The sequence below is a fragment of the Talpa occidentalis genome, unplaced genomic scaffold (genome assembly GCF_014898055.3).
Source record: "Talpa occidentalis isolate TD23 unplaced genomic scaffold, MPIMG_talOcc4v2.1 talOcc4.2, whole genome shotgun sequence".
Lineage (NCBI taxonomy): Eukaryota > Metazoa > Chordata > Mammalia > Eulipotyphla > Talpidae > Talpa > Talpa occidentalis.
In genome coordinates this window covers 138717955-138740418 of record NW_023602073.1, presented here as the reverse complement: position 1 = coordinate 138740418, position 22464 = coordinate 138717955, and the positions used below count along the sequence as shown (strand labels likewise).

The following is a 22464-nucleotide window of genomic DNA, read 5'->3' as shown; positions in this document are numbered from 1 at the left end:
CTTGGAAACACTTAATTGTTGATATTAGCAGGTGCACTTTATAACCTGGAGGAGGCACATGATGACGTGGCTACATTTTCTTGTCAACTTTGTCACTGGGTAACATGGACCAAAGACACTTATTTCCTATAAATATTTCTGCATGAAGTAACAGGAAGAATTGATAGCAAACAGTATGTGTTCTTTAATATTGAATTTATGACATTCCTTTTCTTATCATTCATAAGGTATGGTGATACTAAATACTTGACAATTTTGGTGAAAAATAATGCTGGAATTTGGACCAAATGAGCAATTGTAAATATACACAAAGCAGGAAAATGTATAGAGGAATAGGAAAGCAATGTTAAATAAAATAAAGAATCACTTGATGGAAGGTATTTTATTACAAAGATGACCTTAGGTTGTTAAAGTATGACAAATGTTCTGGAATCTGTGGTCCTAATCTCTGCAGAGTCTTGAAAGTATATGATCCATAGATCATATACTGGACTATCAATGACCTAAATAAAAAGGTGATAGTGTCAATATGAAAATTACATTTTTGAAAGAAGACTATTATTAGAAATTATGAATGGCAATTTTTCTCCAGTAGCTATACCTACCAACAGGAATATCAGAGACAAGCTGTCCTGGCTGCACTACCTGATAATACTCAAGGCACAGCCCAGGGGCACTCAGAGTTCTAATGAAGGTCAGTGTCAATGGTTGCTCAATGATTCACTTAGCCTCTTTCCAATTTTGAAGTCATCTTAGATCATAATCAAACTGATCATTTCCTCATATCTTGATACTCAACAAATCTGTTCATTGGCCTTTTTGCTTGTCTAACTGGAGTGGAAAACGCAGAGTGATACAGTATCTTGTGCAATTGAGTAAGGGGACCTCTAGCAGCTTAAGTTAACCAATCTTCTGAGGTCCACACTTCTGAAGAATTTTGAGACTCAATTGTTACATTTCTAACATTAAATGCCAACAAATAGGGTGAAATCAGTTTAATCTCATGAATTAAAATTAGTTAACCCAATTCTAAAGTCTATAGCTTGCAGCTATGTGTAACTGGGGTTTCAACACCTACATAGGGTATGTTTTGCTATGTGACAATAATGCATGTGTAATTGTGTAACCATTTATTTATTACGGTAGCTTTGGCTTACAACACGGTATGTGATTTAGGTCTGTAGGGTCGCACCTTTTCAGATGTATGTTACCACACCACACCCACCACCAAAGCCCCAATATGCCTTCACTCCAGACCATGGGGACCTATCCCCTAGATCCCCACCCCCATTCTCTCCCTCTGGTAGCCTCAATTCTGCAGTCATTTTGTTCTATTTTATGTATTTTTACATCATTTTTCATTTTTTGCACAATGTATGCATTTTCATCTTGGTTATATTCCACATACAATTTCCACCCCCCTTATTTTGACCCTAGGTTTACAGCAGCACTATTTACAATAGCTAAGCTATGGTAACAATCCAAATCCCCAAAAATAGATAACTGGATCAAGAAGATGTGCTCATTAGTGCATCAGCTTGGTCATGGTGGTATTTTCCATCTTTCTATGTCTCATTCCCCTTCCCCTCACTCTTGCTTCCCAGGGATTCTGTCTCCTTATAATGCATTAGCATGCCAGTCTTGCTTAGCTTGAAGCATTTAAGGGAACCTGAGCTAAGTAGCTTAGATCTACATTTTCTGGGGTCTCCTGCTGGGTGTATTCTGGAGAGGTTTGGCAAAATGGAAGGATCCAATGGGATAGGAAGAGGAGAAGGGAGAAGCCAAGTTACCCTTCCCTCCCACTTCAGGGGTCCCCTCAGGTAGTGTTCCATGTCTTCCTCAAGCCCTGGAGTGGAACTAATTCCTGCATTGCTCATCTCTAAGCTGCCTCAGTGTCCCCTTTTACTTTCATAGCCAGTTTTTATTATTATCATCAATATCAAAGTTTCTCTATCCAGCCCCCTGGCATGGGTTCTTTTTCCCCTGTGCAGACCCTGAGTAATAAAACACACAGGAATAAAGAGGCTGACTTTATTTACCTGTGTGCAAGCTATGGCTGAAATTCATTTTTTACCTCCATAAGATTTTATATTTATACAATTTTATATTTCTAAAATCAATTGCACTAGAAAATTGGACTTTAACTTCTTCGAGGGAAATGACCCTAAGAAGTTCTCTGGGTTTTTATACAAGAAAGCAAATGATTATTTTAGCATTTCTAATGACATTTGATATTTAAGATGAATAAGTCTTTCCTAGAGGTTATATTTCCAAGTTAATAAGAGGGCAAGAACTCCAGTCACCTAGGAACTGTCTCTCTCCTGTCTTTGCAGTGGCTAAGAGAGATCTGACTGTGGTGCTGGCCTGGCAGGTGTAAATTGGTAGTCTAAGAGTGGAAATGCTATTGTTTGTACATGGGACTCAGATTCCATTTGCTTGTGTGTCTCCCATGGTATGTATGGGACACGTGCAAGCACCCCCTCATCTGCATTGAGAGTTGCTATTGAGAGTTGGCATATTTTTCTCCTGCAAGGTTCACAGTATTTCTCCAATGGACCCCCAAGAGATCTGCATTTATAGCAAGTGCTCTGCTCAGTAATGATTTTGGGGATCTCCTTTGATAACACATCCTGGGTATAAAGCAAACATGATGGCAAGAAAAAAAAGCCTCTAGGCTGGAGATGTGTGCAGGCAGCCTTTCCTCTGAATGTGGGAGCAGAGCCCTCGCTTCCGTACAAATGGGAATACAGCCGGCATGTGAGCCCCCATTCATGGCCTGCCAGCAGTCAGAGCAGCGGGAGAGAATTGTGAAAGGGAGCTGGAGTGCCAGGAATCTTTGGAATGATTACTTTTCTCTTGCCAGGTTTCCCCCACCCCCTTATGCCCTGTAAAACTAAACTTTGTAATTCCCTGAACTGTTTCACAGCCAATGTCTACACCACAGACTCAACGCTGCCGCCTACATTGCAAAGGGGTCCTGTGTCACCCGTGAGCCACCTTGGGGCCACAGAATACCTGGATCATCCTAGTAGGATCGTTCTCCACCCCAAACTGTTCAGACAGCCTTTTTCCAAGGCCCTCAATGTAGATCTTTCTCAAATGTGTCAGCTTAGAAAGTGGAACTGAGGTCAGGGGAGGCCTGTGAGCTTTGGAAGAAGCACTTAGCATGACTTTAGGAAACGTAGATTACCTAGATTTAAGGTCAGCTCCAGAAATAAACTTTCTATCCAGAAACCAATGGTAAGCAGAACAAACATCGGGAGCAAGGCTTTGTTATGTCAGGTGGCCTCCTGGTCATATGAGAGCCTCCTCTTTCTCCTTGATGTCCTGGGCCCCTTAGCTCAGTATCTAAGCTCCCAATTTGCCAGGTAAATTCTCCATAATGTTGTTACTAAACTTGGTCTCTAATTAATCTGGTTAATTTGTTTGCTCGCCCAGTCCAAGGAGAACCCAGAGGGGTGGAGGAATTTTCCTCCACGCCCCATATCCTCATCATGAGACTTCAAGTCTCAGCTGTCCTGGTTTTTCCTACCACCTACGGAAGATAAAACCACAAAATCCAGTGGAAGTTGTTTGGGACTTCTGGATGTCAGAGGATATCCTCCTACAGACCACCAGACTGTCTAATGCACAAGAACTCCACCTACATGATAAGCAGCAGCGGATTCTTGGGCGGAAGCAGCACTGACATACAGAGTATACACACTGGTTTGGCTGGAGACCTTCTCACACTACGGAAATACTTCTCCATGAGTGGGAACTAATGGTGTCTCCAAATATCCTGAACTGTCCATGCCAGGACCCCTCCCCAGATCTTCTCCTGGTCCCCAAGCTTATGGAATAGCCACTACCTGTCATGAGGTCTCCTGTCATAGCTCAATCTGTTCTGATCAGCAGTTGTCATAACAATGATAAAATATTTTTAATGTCACATATGCAGAGAAAGCATAAGATATTTAAAATTATGGTGAGCTGTTTCACCTCAGAAGGACCAGAATCACTGGGAATTGGAGTCTACCTAGTCTGCTCTTCCAAGCTGCCAAAAGATGCTACAGGTTCCAAATCATCTACTCTTTGATCAGTTGAGATGAGGATTTTCGAGCTTCTGCACCAGCACTTTTGCACACACCTAGACTCCTACCCCAGGGACCCTTCATGGATGTCTCAGGGCACCTGTCCTGCATGGGTGCTCTGCAGCTCCCAAGGATGCACAGTAACATGGCAGCCAGAGAGGCCAGAGCCTCGCACAGTATCTACCCCACTCCAGCTGTGCCTCCCGACATTTACATGACAGCTTCTCTGCTCCCAGAGATGAATCACAGAAAATTAGAGATGGGAAAGACCTATTAGGTCATTTAATCTGCACTCCTGCCAGCTCACGATCACTCCCCTCTGCTCCATTTCCTAGTGCATCATCCAGTCGGTTTAAAATAGCACGGGGTACAGAGCACGCTGTTTTCATGCCTCTTCACTGAGAATTATCTCTCTAGCACATCCAGCCAAATGCTCAATATTTGATCTTTATTTACTCTACTTCTGTGTACAGTAATATCACTTGCCCCAACCCAAAATAAAAAGCTTCTGAGAATAATAAGGAAGTGGGGACTCTTTCTTGGTGAGAAAATACCAGTTTCAGGAAAAGCAAAGGACTTGGCGGAGCAAAGAGAAATGATAAGCAGCATCTCTGTCACCTCGTTTCAACTTCTTTTATTTATACACGTACCCAGCATTATTCAGTTCTGCTTTCTGTAACAATAGCTAGAACAATGACTAAGCAGTGTCCTCAGTTTTGGTTTCCCTGTTTACTTCTGTTTCAATTTTTATTTTGATTATTCAGTTCCTTGATTTTCTATATTGTATTTAAGATCCCAGCTCATCATTGAGAGTCAAATAAAGACTGTTGTAAGTATTTAAATGGTTTGTCTAGCCTTTTCCTACACTTTCTTTGTCTTTTAATTTTATCTAAACATAAGAACAAAAACAGTAAGCTTAGCACAGCCTTTCTGGATAGTCTTATCTAAGAAAAATGTATGTTTTCCTTTATGTATGCCCAAGCAAAAGACCTTCATAAGGACACCATCCAAGAATGCTTGGGGGCTGGCTTACCTTAATTTGACCTTTTAAGCAAGGCTCACTGCACACAGACCGCACCACTCCACTCTTGTTCATCTGGATTTTATAATCATCGATGTTCAACACCCCTTCATGCCAGGTTCCAACATGGACATAGTCGTAGCGATTAGCATCAGTGTATTGCAGATTCATGATATCATACCTACAAAGAAAACAACGTGTCTTGGAGACTATGGATTTGATGCGGACATGACAAAGAAATCTGATAAGTAGATAATACTGAAGAGAAGGGAGGTAACACCAGACACTGTCATTACTTTAGTTCTAATGCTTCCCCTGATTTTCCAAAATGAATATCCCCCTCTTCAGTCTCTGTACTGTCCATATCTGCTAAGGAATGTATTACCGTTATACTTTTCTCTCTGCCTGTTTTCCAAAAAATAACTGTGTGCACTGAGTGGAGGACCATTGCCTTCGAATCACTATTCACTAAGTTATTCTTTGAACAAGTAATAATTCTTGAGAACATTTGTTTCTTTTTTTTAAGATTTTATTTATTTATTTATACAAGAACTGGGGTACAGGCCAGATGCGCAGGAGGGTGAGAGGATTCACCAGAGTGGGGAACAGAACAGGCAGATTGATGAAATACACTTCTGAGGGGAGCAGCGGGCGAGACAGGAGAGGTCTGCCATGCCATGTGGGACCCTTGCCGGCCGGTGGGGATCAAACCGGTGCTGCAGAGGCTGTGGACAGCTTCACAGCTTGGTGCTCAATCGCCTGTGCCACCAGGGGAGGCCAGAGAACATTTGTTTCTTAACCCAATGACTTTTATTCCAAATTTCCTTTTCACATTCAGGTACCATGTTCTAGATTAAAAGAGGTGAGTTTTACCAAGTCTAAAGCCATTTTTTTAGGTGCTAATAGAGCAAGTAATCTGAGAAATGAATTCTTAACTAGCAAGGATGTTGGGGATTTAACATCTTGATCACTGACATTTAAACTGGTCTCTTCCCTGATTAGGAGAAACATTTTTTTTTTCTTTAATCCAAATAATCGGTATCAGTTACTTCAGTAATTTCAAATGCCACAAGGCTGCAGATGGCAACATCTACATAGAGAAATCTTCATTGCAGCCAGGTTGTATTCTGGGGCTCAGGTCTCATCATTTTTCAATGTAATAGAGTGTGTTCTCCAATACAGGGAAAGAACACAGAACTTGAATTAGATTGTGTAAACTGCAATCTCTTCTAGCATTTTGACAGATTTTGTTACTCAGGAATGCCACTAACTTCTTTAAAACTTATGATTTACTATTCAAAGGCATGTAAAAAACCTGTTTCACAAATGGGAAAAACACATGTGGAAGGCACGCCACTTTCACTATATAATTCAGGTATTTATGATAACGATGCCTTAAAATACTCCGGTTATTTCCACTACTGCAGGAAAAACGGGGAACACCTGTGTTGGCATAGCCTTTAGTATTGGAAAGGCTCTGGAATTCTTCAATCTTCTTTCCATATTGCTATTTACCACAAGTAAACTATTACTCATGTGGCAGTTTCCAAAAGACTGTATGTCTTCCTCTCCCTTACTGGCTCTGCAAAGTGGGACCTTTTCTGCAGTCTCTGTGCCGAGTTCTCACCTCCTGTGGTAGAATAGAGTCTTATTCCTTTTGCTTGACCCAAATAAATAGACGGCAATTAACTAACATATACACCGTTTCCTGAATGTTCTTCCTCCCACACTACCAACACACCCCTAACTAATTCATCCTGGTATTCTTTCTCCCTACACCTGATTCAAACTCAGAATCCTCAGCCCAACACTCCAGGAAGTAACTACCAATCCATCTTAGCGGACAGCTGAAACCTATTGACTATCTCTGGCCTGGTTCTTTGTCTAGACAATATTATCCTTTATTAGCTTGCTTGCCTGTTTTTAATGTACACATCATTCTGTCACGCATACAGTAATTAGTGGGTTCTCCAAATTCAGATTTCGGTAATTTCTATGAATAGCTGTCCCCTATAGGAAAGGGGACTCTGCAGAGAGCAAAGATGTTTTCTCCCTAATTTGCCAGGCGAACAAAACTCACCTAAAGTAAAAGGAGAGAATGGCATACCTGGAGTACCTGATTCATCTCTTTGCTGTTTTGACTTCGACTAAGAGGGCTCTTAATTCCCTTTGATGCTGAGATGCCTGAGAATGTTCTTCCGTGTAACTGAAGTGGTATCCAAATGGATATTCCCTGTGGGCTGATCAAGGACACTAATCTACACCTCCAATTTTTTCCATTTAAAATTCATTAAGGTTATAGAACCTGCTGTGAATATTCAGTACAAGCAGTTTCCATTTTCATTTCCTTCAATGTGTATGTTTTACTACATACTATTAGTAAAGCTCTCCATAGACTTTCAATGAAAGCTTAGTAGGCTTTAGAATATCTTCTTCCTATAAATCAGTTTCCTAAGACTTTTATTTCAATGTTCTCATTTGCTCTTCAATAAGAGAAATAAGTTCACATTTCATTAGCATTCAAAAAATGAAAAATCCACAACATTTTGGTTTAAAAACAATTTTCTTAAAAGTCCCAAAATATGGAGGGAAAAAAATACTGAGATACTGTGGGGGAAGGTAAAAAGTATCAGGCTTTTCTGCCCTCCTGCCATTAGGATTGATAATGGAACCCTGTGGTCCCAAATGCCTGCCTGATGGTGGGCACCTGGAGTAGGGTGTGGGCATACATAGGTGGGTACACCTGGGCTAAGACTGGGCTTATAAGGGCGGAGTCACGGGGACACCAGTAGAAAGAGAAGCAAAGAGAACCAGAGAATGCTGGAGAGCCCAGAAAGAGTAAAGACTTGCTGAGGGTTGGGAGGCCTGCCAGCCTCCCATCTACCCTGCCCCCTGCCAGCACCCCTGCCTGCTGTGTACCCAGTAAAATCCCAATAAAAGCCTGAAAAGCCACTGAGGGCTCCAGGACTCCTCCTTTGCGCCGTCTGCTCAGATCATAGAGATCTTGCCCTGTGTCCTTCTGCCCCTACAGATACCAAGGGGGAAATACTGACTTGCTAGAAACAGGCCTTCCCGGCGCTGTGCATGTCAATGAGCACACTCTCTTCTCTGTGTCCTGGGCCCCTTTCTGGCATACTGGCATTTATTTGGAAATCCTCATGGAATAAATTACAACTTTACAGCATCTTCTCAATATATTCAATCTATGTTGCATGACAACAAATGAAAATAATTACAAGAGGGACCAAAAGCAAGGATCATGTATGAATCAGATGGAAGCAGGGAGAGTTTGTTTGAAACAGAAGCTGAACATGGATTAAGCCAACCAATTTCCAAGAAGAGGAAATGATCCCTAAAAAGAGACCTAGGGGGAAGGTTCATGACTTAAATATGTAATTAAAGATGGAGGAGAAATTGGCTCGGATTGCCTATATTTTGCGTAACTTACAAATAGAGGAGCAGGAGGGACCCCCCACATATGGAGTGTGTAAAGCACATCTGTGCTAGACACATAGTGTGCATTGTCCTGCAGTATCTTGAAGGCAATTTTTTATTCCCAACCCCATTGTAGAGTAAATGAAGATTGCTCAGGTTTTTGTGCTGTTGGCCTCTGAGGCTATCACCTGCGGCCTTGAGTGCAGCAGGTGCTTGGAAGCATGGACTCAAGGTACACATGCCTGATGGTGGACACCTGGAGTATGGTGTGGGTATGCGTAAGTGGGCACACCTGAACAGAGAGAATGAGCACATAAGGGCGGCATCACAGAGGGTGGTGCGGCAGAAGACCATGTGTGGCAGAGTGCGGTGAAGAATGACTACGAGAGGAAGAGACCACAAAAAAACGCCAGAATGCCCAGAGAGAGTAAAGTTTCACAAGGGGCTGGGAGGCCTGCCAGCCTTCCATACCCCCTGCCAGGCTCTCACCCCGCCCCCTGCCTGCCCTATGCCTGGTTACCGCACTACAAGTGGCATAGAAAGATCGTTAAAAGTCTGAAAAAGCCACTGAGGGTTCCAGGACTCTCCTTTACTTATCTGCCTGGATCCATACAGAGGCTGTTCTGTGCGTTCCTGCCATCCTTTTCAGAGACTAGTTTCCAGTGAGATCTGGGATTGGCACCAAGGCTTAGAGGAGAGTGGTCATTGTTCTGAATCTCAGGCCCACTGGTGCACCTGATTCCATTTCTTAAGGTGTTAACAGCACTGTGAAACTCCACACACCCAGGCCCTGGATCATTCTATTCATCCCACTCGCATTTCAACCTAATTCTGCTTCCACTTACTTGGCAGCTGTAGGGTAAGGTAAAATGTCAGGCTTTTCTGCCCTCCCGCCATCAGGATAGATGATGAATCCTTGAGGTCCTGAATGCATGCCTGATGGCGGGCACCTGGAAAAGGGTGTGGGCATAGGTAGATGAGATTCACCTGGGCTGAGACTGTGCTTTTAAGGGCGGCGTCACGGGGATGCCAGCAGCAGCAGAAGCCAAGAAGCCGAAGAGAAGTTGAGAGAGAAGCCAAGCAGAAGCTGAGAGAAGGCCGGAGAGCCCAGATAGTGAGGATTTGCTGGGGGCTGGGAGGCCTGCCAGCCTCCTGGCCCCCCTAGCACCCCTGCCTGCCGTATGCCTGGTAATCCCAATAAAAAACCTGCAAAAGCCACTGAGGACTCTGACTCCTCCTTTACCCGGTCTGCATGGGATCAGAAAACCTGCACCGTGTCTATTCCTGACTTTACAGCAGCTTAGAAAGAACTGGACAAATTCCTCATTTTAATTGCTAACAATTGCTTATATCATTTGTCCTTTCTAAAATTGTTGGTTTTAAATAGAGAATCTACTTAGGCCCCACAGGGATTCTCTAAACACATAATTTTAAGCTTAATGAAGGGAAGAAATATGTAGAGAATTATTCAGGGTCCAATAATCTGTTACTGTACCTTTGAAATGACATTAAGAGGGTTGCCTGTAACTTTGCCTAATTTTAGGATTACCAAAGGCAGTGTGATTGGGAAAAACATTACAAGTCTCAGATTCAGAAAGCCCTGCCTCTGCCACCTACTCTCGGTGTGACTTTAGGTGAGTGTCTTACTTTCTTTGGTGCTCAGATTTATCATCCATAAAAGAAGGACAACAATATGCTCATAGCAGTGAAGATCAAATGATCAGATGCTTCATTTTAGCACAATATATGCTTTCCTAAAAAGTTCTCATTCTGAAAAATCATACAATGTAAGATGACAGGGATTATGAGGGGGAGAAATATTGTGAACCTACAACTCAGCTGCCCAGCTGAGGGCCTTTTTCTTTCTTGTTGCAGGTTTTAATTCTTCTCCCACTGTTAAGACTATCCCTTCCTAGGAAATTCTGAATGAATGAACACAATTACATATAAGTAGACTGGTGTTCTAAAAGCAAGTATTGCAGAAGTGACTTATGTAAAATGACTTGGGAAAATATATGTATATTAGTTGGGTTTAATTTTCTGTTGCTTGTTGATTAAATCTTTAAACCCAAAGTGATCCAATTATAGAAAGAAAATTCTTTCTTGTTTCAAGAGACAGAAGTTAGCAAGAATAAAAGTTAGCCTAAGAAAGATGGATACATATAAAGACTTGATTCTCTTCATATATTAAACTCTTTAAGCAGGTTTAATATAATATTTTACAATCAGTATGGCACTGGGGCCAAATGATCAAAAAAGATGCTGGCCAGAGGCTGGCAGCACCAGGAAGGGTCCTGGTGGTCAGAAGTGATCCGTTTCTTGGACTGGCAGCGAGGTTGTAGAGTAAATGAACCAGTCAGGTTTTTATGCCACTGGCCTCTGTGACTATCACCTGTGGCCTTGAATCAGAAGGCTCTTGGGAGGGAGGGCATGGGGCACACATGGCTGATTGTGGACAGCTGGAGAATGATGTGGGCATACATGAGTGAGCAACCTGAGCCTAGAGGCTGAGGCTATAAGGGCAGCCTCACACAGAGACAGGGAAACAGTGACGTTGGAGAGGCTATGACAGAATAAGGGATGGCTGCAAGAGGAAGAGAACATGAGAGAATGTCAGAGAAAGCCCAGAGAAAAGAGTGCACAAAGATTTGCAGGAGGCTTTAGTTGTCTCCCTGCTGGATTGTTTCCCTGCATGCTATTAAAAGACCTGTCTGGATGATGCCAAATGCTCCAAGGCTCTCTTTTAAGCTGCCCAAACCCAAGATGAAACTACCTGGCTTGGGATGGTTGCAAAACAGAGGTCCCTGGCATTCTAGGGGAGAGCCAGGGAGACAGCCCAGCAAGGGATGGCACAAGCAGGATGCAGGATTATGGGTAGTTACTAAGCATTCTAACATTTCAAAGACTGCATGGTCTTTTGTAATTTTCATCTTGCATTAGCCGTGGCCTTTCAACTATCTAGTTGAATTTATCCTCATGACACCCAAAAACCAAGGAAGCAAATGCAGCAAGAATTTCTATTTGTCTGGCTCAGACAGGAGCACAAGGTTATTCTGACCCAATATGGGAAAAGACTGTGTTACCTTCCAGGAGCATCCCCCTTCTCATCAAACCACACCTCCTCTCCAGACACGCCGATGAATGTGGATTTGATGAGGAAATCCAGGAGTTTCCTGCCATCAATGGGCTTCATGGCATCGCAGAGGCCCACGTGGCCTGGGCACAGGGCGTGGTGCATGTTCTGTAGCCCATGCGCCATGGCATAAATGGCATTGATGACAAACCCCATCTTACTGTCTTGGACATAGTTTTCTTCCAAGCTTTCGTTGCCTGTAACATAAAAACGGAACATTCTTGAAGTTGCAATAATGAAGTCTGGGCCTCTATATTTAAGTCCCAAGTGCTTTTCAGGGCTTGCAGAGGAAGGAAGAAACAAAGTAATTGGCAATAATCAAGGCAACTTATTCAAACTTTGTACTTGTTGACAAATTCTGGAGTTTTAGTATAGTCTCTCTGTGAATATTTATACAATTTTATTTTCTGTATCCAATAATGGTCTTATAACATATAAGACCATATAAAACAAACTCCATAGAGGCAAAAAATACTTTCAAACATTGCAAGGAAATCCTCAAGGGGCAATGGAAATAACTTATGAGTAACCTCTTGGTTCTTAGAGACATATTAAGTCTCCATGTATCATAGGGCTGGATTTCTTAAACTTCCTACATATTCCTAAAAAACAATTTTGATAGCCACTATGATAAATCCACAATCTATAGTAAATAAGTGTATGCATTATATAACCCCTGATATTTTCTTTAGGTAATTTCACTAATTTTATCATCTTTAGGACCACAAAAACCCAAAGTAGAAGAACTAGGTAGTATGACGCTATTCTTATATATGGTTGGTGGTACAGAAATATTTAGGGCCCCCCCGGTGGCGCAGTGGGTTAAGTGCAGTGCTGTGAAGCTGTCCACAACCTCTGCAGCTCAGGTTTGATTCCAGGCCAGCCAGGGAGATACCCACATGGTGCGGCAGACCTCTCCTCTCTCACCCGCTGCTCCCCTCAGCAGTGTTTTCAGTCCATCTTCCTGTTCTGCTCCCCACTCTGTCTCTGGTGAATTTTCTCACCCTCCCATGCCTCTGGCCTGTGCCCCAGTTCTTGTATAAATAAAATAAATCTTTAAAAAAAAAGAAATATTTAAGTCAGATATACTTACTAGAAACTCAGGTAAAATGTTTCTTGATAGGAGACTGCTAGTAAACATTTAATCATTTCTACTTATGTCACCAGCGATTAAAATTTCCCCCATTGATAAGCATTTCACAAGACAGCATTGCATTAGGAATAAGCCCCACATAAGATTTATAAAATTTAAAAATCATACATGGATGAGGAATTTGGCCACCAACTGCATTTTCTGAAATCAAGGTAACAGATTGGGAAAACAATTTGAAGCACACCACTGGCATTAATCACAGAGTTTGAACTTTGTTCTAGAAATTTACTGCTCTGCAGTAGAATTTCCCTCCCTCCCCTGACAGAGAGTGAGGAGTCTCTAGGATGTTTACTGAAGTACCAGAAGTTGAGAAAGTTGACAAGTTCAGTCATTTAAAGGGTTGAGAATAACAGGGTCCTTGCACCACCCCAGACATATCCCAGACTAAATAGGTCAATAGATAATAAGCTCCTCGGTGGAGAGTGGTACAGAATATGTAGGAAGTTAAAGAAGTTGGAGTGTTTAGAAGACAGGGTGGTGACTTTTGACATTCATATTGAGCTTGGGCTTCAATAAAAAAAATTTTCAAAGAGTTTTATTTAACTGATAATATATTTAGCTATAGCTGAAAATATGAGAAAGATACATGCTTACCTACTCTAAAAGTAAGATGCAAGAAACCCAGGCCAGGCAGAAGGGGAAAATTCAATTTTAACCCATTTTTAAGCATTGCTAAATGGGAAATAATTAAAATTTTTATTTGCTAAAGTAATATTTTCTGAATTGAAATGACATTTTCTAAGAGGAAACAAGAAGAGAGACTCAAGGGGCATTTTGATCTTTATAAAGTTTGGCTTGTGGCTTCTCCCTGAGATGGTTCCAGATGCGCATAGCTGTCTCTGTGACAAGATGTACTGGGAATAATCGATTAATAGGGACCTGTCACCAAACAAGCTCATCCTGTCAGTTATTTGTCACACAGAGTCAGCAGGCCGGGCACCTGTTTTCAAGGAATATTTGCAACTCATACTCCTTTCTAAAACAAATGCAAACAGCATGTGTGTGTAAATCTGAAATGAGCACCACTCTTTCCCTACCCTGCCAGAGCACGGGGTCTGCACACAAATAGGCTGCCACCATAAGAACTATCCCTTCAGCTGCAGCCCAGGGCCTGTGAACTAGCATTTGGGAAGGTGTAACACTGAGTCAGAAAATCATCCGGTCTTTACAGGATCATTTTATTTGCCATAGCAACTCTCCCAGATAATGTTGCCATGATCTTACAATCTAAAAAAAAAAAAAAAAAACAACACAAAACAAAACAAAAACAAAAAAAAGCAAAACAAAACGCAGTATGTTACAGATTTTCCTGTCCTGCAAAGATCCTGTATTTCCACAATCAGTGAATAGAGAATCCAAACTAATAATATTGTCACTTGGTGGGAAGGTGAAAATACTGTGATTCCCTGGAGTTTGGTGCCTTTCATAACACTAGTCTTAGAGTTATTAGTGAGAAGGGGATTTTATGATTCATTTTCTGCAGTGCGTTAACTGTTATAGACCGCTAGGGTATCATTAAGCCGTTACCTTTTCTAATATACTAAATGGAATCAAATAATTGTCGTTGACTGTGTTTATTTACCTTCAAAAGAATACCTGCCTAACGACTTCACAGTGGATTGGGAAAATAGCTACCTTGATTCTAAACAGTAATCTTGTTCTTATTGCCAAAGCAAAACAAGGACTAGAAATTGCTGCTTGAGTGCAGTGGCACAGAGGACTCCACGGCGCCGGGACAGACAGCGTGCCTTGTGAGAACAGAAATGCAGAGGTTGGAGGAGGCCTGGAACTCTCTCCAAGTGGTATGGACGATGCACATGAACACCTGGGAGCTAGAGGTAGTCCTGCTGTAATATAGGAACGATACATTTCCAACAAGCTGTGGAACTTTGACAAGGGTCTGGATATCCTGGGCTCTCAGTTTTCAATCAAAAAATACCAAAAGTATCACTCTCTATACCGAAGGTTAACTCTCTGATGATCTCCTTCCCTCTAATCTTTAATCCCTCTCTTCTCCACATTTACATTTATTACTACTCAGCAAAGCTACTCATTATCATCTCTTTAAGTTTTTATGAGATGGGTTCTAGCATCCCCATTTAGCAATGAAAAGACTAAAGCTCAGACAAGTTAAATCACATGTGAGGAGAAATGCCCCCATCCCTTCATTTCATGCTCCTTTGTGAAGAGAATAATATTGGGTAACACCTCAGGCCAATTGCCTTACCTAATAGGAAGGCTGATGACTCTTCTTGCTGGGTTACTGAGCATGAGAATCTGAGTATGCTCTGCTCAGCTCCTTTCTCTCATCTGCAGCCGGTGCTTGGCAGTACTAAAGGTCCTGGTTGCTTCTGTGGCCCACAGTCAAGGTGGGCAGTAGTTAGACAGCTGTGCCAGTTGGCTGGACAAGTTAAGCTCCTAGTTCTGGGGTCAAATATTGAAGTCTGTTGTAGCCACCTAGTCCTGGGTATTGTAACTTTCCACTGCCTCTTATTATCTGACAGCATAATATATTCCATACATAATTTGATACATTATCAATTCAGATCAAAAGAGAAAGGACTGTCCTTATTTTATACTGTTAACATATCAAGTAAGGAAAATGAAATATTCCTTTAAATTACCCAAGTGTTAGATTAATTGAAGATTAATCAGGTCACTTTTTAAAATAATGACTTCAAAGACTAAAGTGCCCTCAATTTTTCTTGAAGGTCTAGGCTGCTAAATTTCTTTATGCTTTCCCTGGGGGAATTTGTATTAAGATTTGGAACAATAAAACCTTGTCCATGCTGGAGTCTGGGAGCTGTGAACTTTTTGCCCTCTGATTCTGTATTTTCCTTTCTCTATGAAAGGTTTTCTCTGTTCATATCACAGAAAAATATGACCCTGCCATTATTTTCTATTCAGTTTATTAAAATGTAAATTAACTCCTGTGTAGGAAGGAAGAGAAGAAAGGAAGGAGCATTTAATCGAGCATATGTTATTATCACTGTTATTGTTAGTTGAATTTCTATTGCTTAAACCCACCTGGTCTTAGCATATGTGAACAATACAGAAATTTTTCTAACTACATCATTACGATCTATTGTTAGGAGAGAAATCCTTCAGTTGCATGACACATGAACAGCAGACTCCCTGCAAATTGATGCTAATGTATAGTAAACCTTCAATTCCCTGAGAACACAATTGCATTTTAGCTAATTCATAATTCGAAAAATTATGGTGTATGTGAAAACAAATGAAGACAATCGCTGGTGTGTGTAAATGATGTTAAGGATCAATTAGTAACACTTAGTTGAACTGTGGGGCTCTTTGTTTCTCTAAAGAGAGAAACCAAGGACAGCTTGTCATGTGCCTTTGCTTTTGTTATTGATCTGGCACAAAACAGTGTCATGGAGTTAGAAACCACTCCCCTTGGAGTAGCTAATCTTTGCAGGTCTGCAGTAAGCATTTGGCAAGTCATCATAAAGATGGAGTATGTTGCAGAAGGCTTGCTACTTTAGCCAATGTGGGAAGTTAGACTGTTGTTAAAATTCATCAGGAATCAACTCCCTTCTCAACAACCTGCTGGGCTGGAGTCACTGCCAAGTCTATTCTTCTTAGCTTCTTCCAAACTCTAAGAAGGCATATCTATGCTCAGAGCAGCACTTCTGTGTATTTATAGGTGATAGGACCCATGCTTTCTTTTAGATAGATAAGAGAGTTCTATGATGCAATGTTGTCATGATTCTTTTTGAGTTCCTGTCAATGTCTTTTTTTTTTTATTATCTCTCATTTCTTGCTGCAGTGTTTAGACTGAATTGATAGGTTAGACTGGATATTACAGAAATACAAGAGCTGTTTGCAAATAGTGACTTGTCTACAACCATTTTAAATAAGGTTAAACCTGGCATTATAGGGCCCCTTTAGTTACAAAAATAAACCATAAATGTTATATGGCATTAGCATTATAAACCTGCGTTTATGATTGACTTCTGATTAATACAATATAGTATCTGTAATGACAAAATTCTGTAGGTAAAAAAAAATCTACTTTGAGACAAATTAGATAATTTTCTATTCTTCAGCCCTTTTCCCTGGAACTCACATACCAAGTAGATAAAAAGGGAATCTAGAGCAGAAGCCTACCATGTCTGCACAAATTCTGAGTTTTAAGTATGTGCTATAAGGTTTACTACCATGTCTGCACCACCTAACAACAAGATAGACTATGGATTTTCATTTAAAATTAATTTCCCTAAGGAACTAATAGGTGATAGTTATGTTGATATTTTATAGGATTTTTTGAATAGCATTCTGCCTTCGATATGATATCTCTCAACAGCATCTCTTGAATGAATCAAATTTGGAATTCCTAAGAGTCTAATAAGAACTCATGGCTAGTGAGACTTTCATCTATATGTCACAGAAGTTTAAAGAGTAGATGTTAAGATTAATGTTGTCAAAAACATACAGGCAAAGAATTCTTAGCAACATCTGTTGTTTTTTTTTTTTTTTTTTTTTTCATTTATTTTTATTTTTATTTATTTTTTTTTTTTTTGTATTTTACATTTTTTTTTTTATAAATTTTATTGTTATATTCCCCATACAATTGCAGCCCCCCCATTCTGACCCCAATCCCTCCCCTCCCGCCCCCGCCCCCCTAAAATTGTCTCTGGTTCATAGTTTTTTGTTGATTTTGATTTTCACTTTCTTATAGTTATTCATTTTCCTGGTCCCTTATTTAAGTTTTCTAGATTCCTGCTATGAGTGAGACCATCCGGTATTTTTCTTTTTCTTTTTGGCTTATTTCGCTGAGCATGATCCCTTCCAGCGCCATCCATGTTGCTGCAAATTGCATGTGTTTATCTTTTTTGAATGCTGAGTAATATTCCATGGTATATATGTACCACATCTTCTTGATCCAGTCATCTATTTTTGGGCATTTGGGTTGTTTCCAAAGCTTAGCTATTGTAAACAGTGCTGCTATAAACATAGGGGTGCAGGTGTTCTTTGGAATTGATGTTTCTGTGTCCTTTGGGTAAATACCTAGGAGTGGAATTGCTGGATCATATGGAAGCTCTATGTTTAGTAGGTCCAGAAATCTCCACACAGCTCTCCACAGTGGTTGGACCAGTTTGCACTCCCACCAACAGTGCAGAAGAGTTCCTTTTTCTCCACACCCTCGCCAGCATTTGTTGTTGCTAGTTTTTTTAATATGTGCCATTCTCACTGGTGTAAGATGGTATCTCATGGTAGTTTTGATTTGCATTTCCCTGATGGCAAGTGATGTTGAACATTTTTTCATATGCCTGTTGGCCATTTGCATTTCCTCTTCAGAGAAGTTTCTTTTTAGCTCTTGTGCCCATTTTTTGACTGGATTATTTTCTTTGTTGTTGCTGAGTCTCATCAGCTCTTTGCAGATTTTTGTGATCAGTCCTTTATCATTAGTGTTGGGTGCAAAAATGTTCTCCCAGTTGGTGGGGTTTCTCTTTGTTTTGGTTATTGTCTCTTTTGCTGTGCAGAAGCTCTTTAATTTGATGTAGTCCCAGCTGTTTATCTTTGCCTTCACTATCACTGCTTTGGGTGATGTGTCTGTAAAGATGTCTTTGATGTGCAGATCACGTAGTGTTTCGCCTATATTTCCTTCTATATATTTTATGGTTTCAGGTCTTATGTCTAGTTCTTTAATCCATTTTGAGTTGATTTTTGTGTATGGTGTGAGGTAGTGGTCAAGCTTCATTCTTTTGCATGTAGCGACCCAGTTTTCCCAGCACCATTTATTGAACAAACTTTCTTTGCTCCAATGCATAAAACATAAACAAGGTCCTGATTTCACATAAATCTTCCTGGCTATATATCAACCACTCTTCTCATGATGTGAAGGACATATTTACAGAGCAAGAAAGCCAAATATAGATTCTATAAGAAGTACCTTGAATGGGCACAGAGATGATCCAAATGTATGCTTAAGGGGGAATCTAGAATAAGTTATGTAGTACCAGAATGAAATTGAAGTCATCTATATGAATTTACATTTAACTTTATATATACATAAATATATATACACACACACATAAACATACATATATGAGATGAGTGTATATGTATGTATTCATGTATACACAAATATGCACTGATTAATCTAAACAGAAATATTTATACATATATTTTACATGTGGACTGGTGTACATATATTTCTCAGCTCTGTCTGCTGAATCAACAACACTCCAATAGCAACAAACATACCCAGGTTCCAGATATTGGTTTCCAATATCATTCTGCAACAAAAGGAATCAGAACCGATTTTGAGGAATAACCAAATGGAGGGCTGGGGCAAGAACTATACAAGATAAGCCTGCAGTATTTTATAGTGCCAGAAAATAAAGAAGTGCTTAAAAACCAAAATGGAAATAAGTCAAAGGGACACTAGAGTCAACCAAAAGAACTTTCAATGGTCAAACCTGAAATAATTTGAGCAAAAAAATAAGTATTATATCATTGGGTTAGAATTCAAAGCAGAAAATACTCAATAGGTCACATTGATATAAATGTATGATATTAATTTAAATGGGGGAGATGAGAAATTTCCTGTATAGAATTCCAAATATAGCTACTCTGTCCCCAAGAAAGTATATCCCTTAAGTGTGGGATACACTTAGTGATTCACTTTCAAAAAACACAGGGTATCAAAAGAAAGGTGGTAAACACTACCTTAGTCAGGTAAGAAGATAGTTTAACAGCATCTGTAATATATGATAAGGTATACTTCTGATATGCTGTGTTGAGAAAGAAACCATCTCTGTAGTCTTCCTTCCCAAAACCCATTATTCTAATCTGATTATAATAAAATACATTAACCAAACTCAAATTTTGGGGCATTCTACAAACAGCTGACCAGTACTCCCAAGTAATGCCAAGGTAATCAAAAGCAAAGGGAAGGTCAAGAATTGTCATAGCTGAGAAAAACCTAAAGAAATATAAAAAATAAATAGAACATGATATTTTGAATGGTATCCTAGAACAAAGAAACTGATGAAATATGAAAAAATAAGGAGCTTACTTAATAATGTACCACATTGACTCATTAATGTGGCGAATGTAACAGCAATATAAGATATTAACAGTAAAACGGGGTCAAGGTATATGAGAACTCTCTGATATATCCTTGCAAAGTTTCTTTAAAACTGTCTTAATAATCAACATGGGTCTCTCTAGTGGCATATGGGTTAAGTCTCAGTGCTATCACTAATATCTTCTTGACTTTTCGATTTATTTCCAAGAGAGATTTGTACTATAGGCAAAATAAGTCATCCCCGGTTGAGTGCAGTGCTGTGAAGTTGCCAGTAGCCTCTGTAGCATGGGTTAGAACCCCGCCGGCCAGGGAGATACCCACATGATGCAGCAGACCTCTCCTGTCTTGCCTGCTGCTCCCCTCAGCAGTGTTTTCAGTCTGCCTGCCTGTTCTGCTCCCTGCTCTGTCTTTGGTGAATCCTCTCACCCTCCTGCACCTCTGAACTATATCCTGGTTCTTGTATAAATAAATAAATCTTTTTAAAAATACTCACTTTATTTAAAAAATGTACAAGAAATAGCATAAAATCTGGTCCAGCATGAGTTAATAAGAAATATATGATGGAATGTTTGCTATGTGATAGGAACTGAGTTAGGTGCTTTACATAATGTTGTCTTATTTGCCTTACAATGACTTGAAATGGGTAATATTACTATACCCAGTTCACTAATTGGAAAAAAAAAACAAGGACGAATGGGTCAAATGACTTGTCCAAGATCACATAGCTGGATGGTGGGGATCAGCCTGACATCCACAGCTCTCCCTCATATTTATTATATTGCTATTGCTTAAGTACTGTTACTTAAGTACTATCTCTTGCTTAGCTGCAGTCTGAGTGACATGATATTAGCAGGCTCATGAAAATAGGTGGTATTTACTGCCACTTTAACAAATACCCAATGTTTGCAAAATGAAATCTGTCCTTGATTGTAGCTAACATATAATCTATAAAAATTACAAGCAGTTCATCACATAGTGAGGTCACTATGATTTATTTCACATGAATGATGTTGATAAAGAGGCAGAATTTTTTTGCAAGTCTCTTTCATATAGATGCTCCATCCGTCACTTCATAGAGAAGATTAAAGCCAACAGACAAAAATCATTTGGAAAGAAACTCACCATGGAAAATCAATATTCTAGATTCTATGACCCTCAGGCTGATCTAGCCACAAAAACTATTCACTGATTCCCCAAGGCTTTACCTGAGCTGCTAGACTGCTTGAGGGTCACTTCTGGACACAGTTGGCTGTTCATATACAAAGCTGGCAGTGTACCTTCTGTTCTAAGGGGACATACCCATGGAAGGTTAACTGAAGAACTGAATTAAGCAAGTGTCCTTTGAGACAGGTGTACAGTCTTGGTAATATCAGCTTGGAAGCCACATTATGAGAAGGAACGTTATGGGGGTTCAAAGGCATGACAAGAAACTCTCAAGCAGCACCCGTGCTCAACACTAACTAAACTCACTCATCAAAAACACACTCATCAAAAACACACTTGAGGAACATATGGATTTTAACATGTCTGGGTCAATACTTCTGTGAATTTTGAGAAATTTTGTGTTTTTGGGGAACTTGCTTTCTAGGATGTCAGGTGTTACACACTTTTCGAAGATGTTTTGATCATGCAATTCAGTATGACTTAAATAATTGGATGATATATCATCGAGGTTTTTCCCTGATGGTTTCTAGTTATTCTTAGATGAGGATCTATGAAAGGAACACAAATGTGGTCAAGAGGATTCTCTGTCTACATTTACTCCTTGTTCATTATGATCCAAATGCAATGCAAAGCGGACTTTTTCTAAAACAACATGAAAAAAATTTCAAATGGGACTTCGTATTCACTTGAAATAAGAGTGCCTCCTAACTCCTCAATGTATCTTTTTAATTTTCAAAAACACATAAACCAATAACCAGGCTAGAAAGAAGTGCAGAGATCTTGCTCCCACTAGTCACTGAGAAATCAGAGATGGTGGACAGATTAGTCACAACCTAGGCTAGACTGAAGAAACGAACAGTGAAGCCCATAACTTATTCAAAAGGAAGGAGAAGTCGAGGCTGTTGTACTAGATTCACACAAAGCCTGCGTTCTTTGAGGGCAACCTTGGTTCTGGATGCAAAATTCAGTGATAGTGGAATTCTTTTTTACAACGCATGTGTGTGTGTGTGTGTGTGTGTGTATTTGTGCATTCTTTGGGTTAAACAGCAGTGTAAATGTGCTCAAAGCACTGTACTATTTTAATACCTGGTATTTTGCAAAAGATTTTAGCATAGAAAGAGTAAACCCCCTCTCATTGCAGAGGGTATGCTGAACTGCCACAGCACTGAGTGAAGTCAGATAGATGGCGTTGATCCCTCAGCTCCCACACTGATTTATTCTATAGCAAGGAACAAGAAGGCAGTAGCTGGAATTCATTCCATCTTTCACCAAGGATAAAAAAGTCAATGTACAGATGACTTTGCTGATAAATGAGCACTGGAAAGAAGGCACATGCATTGACCCTGTATGTGCTCAGAAATATTTGGAAAGAAAAAAAAAACAGGGAGGAGATTGGTCAGCATGACACTGCCACACTGATCTCACTTGACA

At 40.2% G+C, this 22464-nt stretch overlaps 1 protein-coding gene across 2 annotated transcripts in view; it reads right to left on the bottom strand.

Annotated features, from left to right (window-relative positions):
• GRM1 (glutamate metabotropic receptor 1) overlaps window positions 1-22464 on the bottom strand; it is a 406389-nt gene that overhangs the window by 53085 nt on the left and 330840 nt on the right. For both annotated transcript variants that reach the window (XM_054697906.1, XM_037520535.2), the window contains 2 exons: window positions 11613-11859; window positions 5107-5275 (listed from right to left, as the gene is read on the bottom strand). In XM_054697906.1, the coding sequence (XP_054553881.1) occupies window positions 5107-5275; window positions 11613-11859 (416 nt within the window). The remainder of the gene's footprint in view (window positions 1-5106; window positions 5276-11612; window positions 11860-22464) is intronic.